This window comes from Gamsiella multidivaricata (genome assembly GCF_025024155.1).
Source record: "Gamsiella multidivaricata strain RSA 2152 chromosome Unknown BC939scaffold_50, whole genome shotgun sequence".
NCBI classification, from domain to species: domain Eukaryota; kingdom Fungi; phylum Mortierellomycota; class Mortierellomycetes; order Mortierellales; family Mortierellaceae; genus Gamsiella; species Gamsiella multidivaricata.
The window spans coordinates 277708-285105 of record NW_026251758.1 but is presented as its reverse complement, the minus strand read 5'-3'; the positions used below and the strand labels follow the sequence as shown (position 1 = coordinate 285105).

The 7398-nt window shown below is 49.1% G+C and overlaps 3 protein-coding genes across 3 annotated transcripts; 1 reads left to right on the top strand and 2 right to left on the bottom strand.

The window, feature by feature from the left end:
- Nucleotides 1–287: 287 nt before the first annotated feature.
- Nucleotides 288–1085, bottom strand: BC939DRAFT_229394 (uncharacterized protein). The gene is made up of 2 exons (XM_051550853.1): nucleotides 697–1085; nucleotides 288–318 (listed from the first exon to the last, which is right to left on the bottom strand). Exon 1 carries the CDS (start codon nucleotides 944–946, stop codon nucleotides 725–727), a length of 222 nt encoding a protein of 73 aa, XP_051410345.1. The 5' UTR covers nucleotides 947–1085; the 3' UTR covers nucleotides 288–318; nucleotides 697–724.
- A 3368-nt stretch (nucleotides 1086–4453) lies between these two features.
- Nucleotides 4454–4935, bottom strand: BC939DRAFT_457426 (uncharacterized protein). The gene has a single exon (XM_051556475.1). It carries the CDS (start codon nucleotides 4921–4923, stop codon nucleotides 4663–4665), a length of 261 nt encoding a protein of 86 aa, XP_051410344.1. The 5' UTR covers nucleotides 4924–4935; the 3' UTR covers nucleotides 4454–4662.
- Nucleotides 4936–5076: 141 nt separating this feature from the next.
- On the top strand, nucleotides 5077–6912 carry BC939DRAFT_478814 (aspartate aminotransferase; the record flags this gene model as incomplete). Its single annotated transcript, XM_051558800.1, has 4 exons — nucleotides 5077–5080; nucleotides 5217–5374; nucleotides 5585–5831; nucleotides 6101–6912. The coding sequence occupies 4 exons, from the start codon at nucleotides 5077–5079 to the stop codon at nucleotides 6910–6912; spliced, it is 1221 nt and encodes a 406-aa protein (XP_051410343.1).
- Between the last annotated feature and the right edge of the window lie 486 nt (nucleotides 6913–7398).

The window sequence follows — 7398 nt, the reverse complement described above, 5'->3', positions numbered from 1 at the left end:
GATGGCAGGCGCGCAGTCTGGCGAATGGCCGTACCTCTTAGAAGTCAGCGGGGTGAATTCCTGCGCGTATTCGCCCGATGGGAAGTTCTGTGCGGTAGGGCTTTACGACGGCACGATCAGCGTGTGTGACACTTCGGGTTGGGCAAAAGCCCACACCTTGCGTGGTCACACCGACCCAGTTACGAGCGTGGTGTATTCGCCCAGCGGCCAGCAGATCGTCTCGGGAAGTAACGACAACACGGTGCGACTGTGGGATGCGCAAACTGGTTCACCCGGTCCCATCTTATGCGGCCATACCTCTTATGTTTGGAGCGTGGTGTATTCGCCCAGCGGTCAGCAGATCGTCTCGGGAAGTAACGATAACACGGTACGACTGTGGGATGCGCAAACCGGTGCACCTAGTCCCATCTTAAGTGGTCATACCGAGTCTGTTACGAGCGTGGTGTATTCGGCCAGTGGCCAGCAGATTGCCTCGGGAAGTTACGACTGCACGGCGCGACTGTGGGACGCGCAAACCGGTGCACTTGGTCCCATATTAAGCGGTCATACCGAGTCTGTTACGAGCGTGGTGTATTCGCCCAATGGCCAACAGATCGCCTCGGGAAGTCGGGACAACACGGTGCGACTGTGGGACGTACAAGTCGATGCACCTGGCCCCATCTTAAGCGGTCATAGCGAGTGTGTTTTGAGCTTGATGTATTCGCCCAGTGGCCAGCAGATCGCCTCAAGCAGTTACGACAACACGGTGCGGCTGTGGGATGTGAATTCGGGTCAATGTTTGACAATTGTTGAAGGTTTCCATGGACCAATCACAAGCATCACCTGGAACGCTACTCCAAACGGCACCTATTTCGCAACCGGCTGTTACGATAAGTCTGTTCGCATGTGGCAGGTCATAGAAGAGGAGGATCGCTACAAGGTCCGCGCGCATTGGAGCTCGATGCATGACAGACTTATCGTGTCAAATGCCTCTATCCAAAACGTTCAAGGCTTAAGCAGGATAAATACGCGGCTATTAGAGCAACGCGGCGCTGTGGGCAAGCCGATTCCACCTTTGGGCTTCCGCGAGGCAAGCAAAAAGCTAACTAGCATGGCATCTGCGGTGTATAAACCCAAGGTGCCGTCAAACCACAGTATGATGGATACCCCTGCCACGGCCGATTCTCCTGCTGTACAGTCAGCAAAGCCAGTCGATTCGGCGAATGTCTTTTCGCTTTCCTGAATGGTGAAGGTGATGCAAATAGGAGATTAGCAACGGTGCCTTGATTTTTACTCATTGCCAATCTTTTAGCGTATGGATTGTGCTTTCTGAAAACAATATATAGAGCAGTAAGAGTACAATTTCGATGACAGTCTGTCACTTCTATCGAAAGGGAACTGTACATCAATAAATCAGCCCTGCTGCGTCATATGGTTCATGTCGCAATCAAAAGGATACTCTGTATGGAGCTATCAAGATACTGTGTGGTGGAGCAGTATTGCGACAAAAAAGGTCTTTAACGAACTTAGTTTTGACATGCGCCGTCTCCGCCGCCACTGCTCGAACCACCGAAACCAGCTGGTGGAGACCCTCGACAGCGAGTGTCCTTATGTACACACAAGGCCATAGAATCATTCTGTTGGGGTCATTTGTGACAAGAAATACTTCTATCGCACACAGGATATAATGATTCCTAGGATGACCGCGCCTAAATTCAACATCCAACATAGCAAAGCTCTTCAATACCGTTTCAAATACACTCGTTTTTTCTGCTATCGACATATATAATTAAATACTATGTCCTCAGCGCGTTGGAGATGTTTCTAAGCGAAAATGGATGGACTCGACATAGAGTACAATTTAAATTCGTTGATCTAGAGACGAAGATCGATAGGGATCACTATAGAAATGTGTTGGAGTATTTTCTAAAATGGACAACACCAAAAAAAGGCAGGAGTTGCCATGGTGAAGACGATGCGCGCTAAATCTCCGTACCTCTCTATAAGTTCGCTTGTACTCAAAGTCGCCGAGTGTCGAAAAAGCACATTTTTGCTATGACATGCTGATGGGTGAGCTCGATCATTTATCTTAAAACCACCTTTATTCTGTTACTACACGTCGCGCTGCATTAAGAATGATATAGGACCGTAACTAGAGGAATGACATGCAGCTTTCTTTGCCAAACAAGCAGATAATAGGTAATAATGTGTACTTCAGTCAGGCATAACCTTTCATCAACTCTCCACAGATTCCTGTCATACGAATTCTGAAATTTAAGAACTATCAGCCATGCTGTCCACTTGGTCGTGCCGCTGCTAAAGACCATGCAGTTGATAGTTTCTACCGATGGAAGCGTACAAGGTGAACCTTTACCCCACAGCATGAGAACTCATCTTTGTTGCGTTCTCAATGCCCTTTCTATTTGAATATATTATATCTTTATAAAGCTCCCAGAAACCCTGCTTGCGCCATTTGGTGCTCAGATCTTGACCTTGCTGTCGAGGAAAGTTCGGTTCATAAAGGTCCAGAACTTGCTGCATCAGTTTAGCCAGCTTCCCTTCATATGGTGGCGGCGCAGATCGATCGCGCAGAGACTCCAGATCCTGGAGACGTTGTATAAGATGATCGAACCTATTCGATGCCATATCGTCGGTGAATGACTTGGCCTCTGGAACAAGCCCGAGCGTGTCAAGCCCAAACTATGTCTCATAGTTCAACTGTTATTCACGGTAAAACTTCATTGGAGGCAATTCCAGTTCCACTAGAGCGATGTGCTTGCAGCAGGTGGTATAGGAGCGGAAATATTCACAAGTGCAGCGGATGATGTGCTCGGTAGAAGTCTTGCTAAAATTGATCTCCACATCGTACATTATCCCAGGACAAGTGAAGGATTCCACGATGAGCGTCGTGTCAGAGCTCCGGTGGACGTAGTTGTCTTTCTAGCCCCTTGTCCATCTCGTTTTCAGATGCTCCAAGGCTGCGTTAGTCAACTGGAGCTTCTTTTTCTGCGCAGGGTTCATTCGACCAACATTGACAAGCGGTCGCAAGCACTTTTGCTGGAAGTGTGGGATAGCCATAACCGCAAGAATATAAACGACGGTGTCTACTCTCCGCTGTTGGTTGTCTTGAATGAAATGGCGCTTCAGAATATTGTGCTATGACTCAATGTAGTTGTTCGTATTAATGCTTGAGCAGGACATGCCTTGACGGTAGCAGATCATCCAATGTTTCTGATTGTCCTCAGCTTCGGCCATATCTTTGCCGAAGCAGTTCTTGTCCATATAAACGAGGAGCTCTTCGTATTTCGACCATTTCTCTTGGAAGTTGGCTATCTGGCTCAATACTACCGCCTTATTTTTTTTGGACAATATGGCACGGAGACCAGTCCTGACCTTCAGCAGCAGAGAAACAGAGTAATATCAAAGCTGTTCCTGCCCAACACCGGAGAAGTTTCAAAGCATAGTACACAGGTCTGCGCACATACCTTAGACCTTATCTCAAGTCTACGCGCAACAGAGCAGACATCGAGACCTTTCAACCTGGACTCGACCTCACGTTCTCATACCTTCAACACATGTCAAGCGCAATAGAGTAAGGGCACATCTGAAAACACATTCTCGACAGTTTGGACCTCTGTCTTCCCTTGATCGGTGACTATTGCATTGGGTTTGAAGTCGCACTCTTGATCGGGCAAAGAAAAGACGTCCTTCATCTTCCTTCGGATGACTTTCAGCCAGTTCTCGAGGATATGAGCCTTATAGCTCTTGGTGAGAAGGAAGGAAACAGGGATACCGGCTCCTGTATCCCTGTTCTTTAGGACCTGTGTAAATAGGTTTGTCTTATGTCTAAAAAATAGATGATAAAGGTAACCCTCAGTATCCTCAGTACGTGCTGTATGGTGAAATGCGAAGGGTAATGGCGAGCGAGAAATAAAGCAAACGTACCCGAAGGCATCATGTGTACCATCAAGGCACAGCACTCGTCCATGGGCCTGCAATTGAAAATAGTAAATTTCACTGACACGCCTTTATTTCGTGTTCCATATGGCAATATGAGTGGAAAAGATCCACTTCGTATAGGCGGGCAATCGAGGTGCTGGCGGAATGGGACGCTCCAACTCAGTTCGACCACCAGGTTATGGTATAGGGAACGGTGGTCGCGTATAAATTGGAGGGCTACCTCTCATAGGCAGAACCTTGTCTCTTTCTTGGTTCTACGGTCGACATAGTCTAGCTGTGGGTGCATGTATGACATATTTGCGTTACCGGCATATTAGGTCAATTGCCACAACTACAACTGCTACAGCGCCAGAATCCGAGCTTCACTTCCACCAGCCAACATAGCCGACCAGGCACTTTGGACGAACAGGCGGCCAAATTCCCTACATAAGTCCAGCACGTGATCGATCGAGGCGGGGTGGATCTGGCATCAATAATAAAAAAAAGCGAGCACGCCTGAGGGGATCTGGTGTCTATTAAAAAAAAAGCGCGAAAAACAGGCAGGGGATCAGGAACATCTAGGCGATCAATAGCAACACTGAGGCCGCTTTGGGCACTTGCAGACGAGGGAGTATCATGCACTGGCGCTAAAGCATTAAGAAGGCACAGCACCAGAGATAGGGGCCCGTGGGTTCAGCGTTGACGAGGCTGTCATTGACCCCCTTACTCTTCTAGAGATATTACCTAGTTTAGGGTATAGACTGTGGGACAGTCAACAGCGCATCTGCGGTGACTCAGGCACGGTGCAATGTATGTGTGCCCAACAGAGAGGCTGAGAAAAAGCGCAGACCGGTTGAGTTGGAGCTGGGAATGAACATCTGCGTATTCTTTAGAGGCATCGGGCTGCTCGATGTGTACATACAGACACACAAGTTCCGCCCAGCGGACGATGGAAAGAAGAAAGGAGGCGGGTGGGTGGTGCGATGGAGTCATGGAGAGGATCATCTTCCTCCGAAGGGTCCCCACTTTTTTTTTTTTCTTTTTTTTTTTTGGTCCCTTTATTAGGCCCAGTACAAATCGTCGCTTCTTCCTTCTCTCAGCTCCACCCTTTCCCCTTCCTTCATTCCCTCATTCCTCATCCACTCCACACAAACCACCATGGGTAAGTCAGCTAGCTGTTTTCTCAAGTACAGCAGTTTAACGTGAAAGGAGCATTGGCTGTTCTTCTGAGAGGTATTGAATGCGAGTCCTGGAGCTAATCCATTGTGTTTGTTCTTCGTTCTGGCGCGTACAAATAGCCTCTGTCTTCGAGAACGTCACCGCTGCCCCTGCGGATATCATCTTTGCCCTCACAGCCGACTACAAGGCCGACCCCAACCCCAGCAAGGTGAACCTCGGCGTCGGTGCCTACCGCACTGAGGAGGGAAAGCCCTGGGTTCTTCCTGTCGTCCACAAGGTAACGAAGCGCTTCCGCAGGACTCTTTCTGCGTCAGTGTCAGCTTCAGCGGGAACCATCTTCATGGATCAATGGTGACAGGACAGCGCCGGACCAAAACAGACATCGATCGTGCCCTAATTGTCCTTCTTCTCCCCGCGTGCATGTGTGCATGTGTTTGTGCAACTTTCTTCCTTCGTCTGTCCACGTTCTATGGTGTCGTCCTTGTAGGCCGACCACATCATGGTCGATGACGAGAACCTGGATCACGAATATCTGCCCATTCTCGGTCTTGAGAACTTCCGCAAGGCTTCGGCTAAGCTGATCCTCGGCGCTGACTCAAAGGCCATTGCCGAGGGTCGCGTCGGTGCTGCCCAATGCATCTCTGGAACTGGTGCCGTCTATGCCGGGGCACACTTTCTCTCCAAGCACTACCCCTTCAAGAGCGCTGCCTGCTACATCTCCAAGCCCACCTGGGGTAAGTCCCGTCAATGATCCTTCTTTTTCATCATGTGCAAGAGAACCTTTTTTCACTTTATACTTTGGTCGTCGGCTCTCTATTTCGTTCTTTTTTCTCAAGACAGGGACAGATGAACAACATGGCCCATCTTTTTCTTTATACCCCGCATTTTTTCCCTTGTTATTTATACACATTTGCGGGCTGGAATGTGCATCGTTTGAAAACTGCGCTCAATTGAACATTCGACTCATTTTCCGGCCGGATACATAATATGTTGTTCATAATAGCCAACCACCGTGCCATCTTCGAGGGTGTCGGCATCCCCGTCCTCGAGTACCCTTACTGGGACGCCGAGACCAAGGGTCTCGATCTCCAAGGCATGCTCGGCGCCATGGAGGCAGCCCCTAGCGGATCGATCTTCTTGCTCCACCCCTGCGCTCACAACCCCACCGGAGTTGATCCCACCCCCGATCAGTGGAAGCAGATCGCTGACGTCATGGAGTCCAAGGGTCACTTCACCTTCTTCGACACTGCCTACCAGGGCTTCGCCTCCGGCAGCTTGGACAAGGATGCCTACTCCGTCCGCTACTTTGTTGAGCGCGGCTTCGAGATGTTCATCGCTCAGTCCTTCTCCAAAAACTTCGGTCTTTACTCTGAGCGTGCCGGTAACCTGACGATCGTCGCTCGCACCCCCGAGATCAAGAACAAGATCGAGTCCCAGATCGCCAAGGCCCAGCGTGCCGTCATCTCCAACCCTCCCGCCTACGGCTCCAGAGTCGTCAGCCTGGTATTGAACGATGAGACGCTTTACAAGGAGTGGGAGGGAAACCTGTCGACGATGGCAAACCGTATCATCTCGATGCGTCAGGCACTGTTTGACGAGCTGAAGAACTTGGGCACCCCCGGAACCTGGAACCACATTGTTGATCAGATCGGCATGTTCTCCTTCACGGGATTGACCACCCCTCAGGTCAAGGTCCTGAAGGAGAAGTACCACGTCTATTTGACCGATAACGGACGCATCTCCATGGCTGGTCTCAACACCAAGAATGTCAAGTACTTTGCCCAGGCTGTCGATGATGTTGTTCGCAACCATTAAGCCTTTGTACAAACAGAAACAAAAAAGAAAAAAAGTACATAGCACAGCTGTAACTATCAATCGTCACTATTACTATTACTACTACCACATCAACACCATATTACCCATTGTCATCAGGAATAGAACAAAAAAATAAAGAACAAAAAAATAAAAAAACCCAAATGTGAATAGTGAATTATGTTACAGTTTATTTCTTGAGATTTTACAATAGATGAACGCGTGAAAAAAATGGAGTAGCGGAGTAAAACACAATATGTGCTACGTCTAAGAAAGAGTGCAGAAATGACGATGAATGAGTGGGGCAGCAGCGTAGGGGGCAAGGGAAAGAGGTTCTTAAAACCATCTCAACATCCCGCTCAAATAGGGCCCCTAGTCCTGGTCTTGAATAAGATTCTAGCGCTGTTGCAAGTACTATTGGGTCTGTTGCTGCGGTGGGTGCCGACGTTGCTGTTGCTGTTGCCGCTGCCGGTGCTGGTGTTCCAGTTT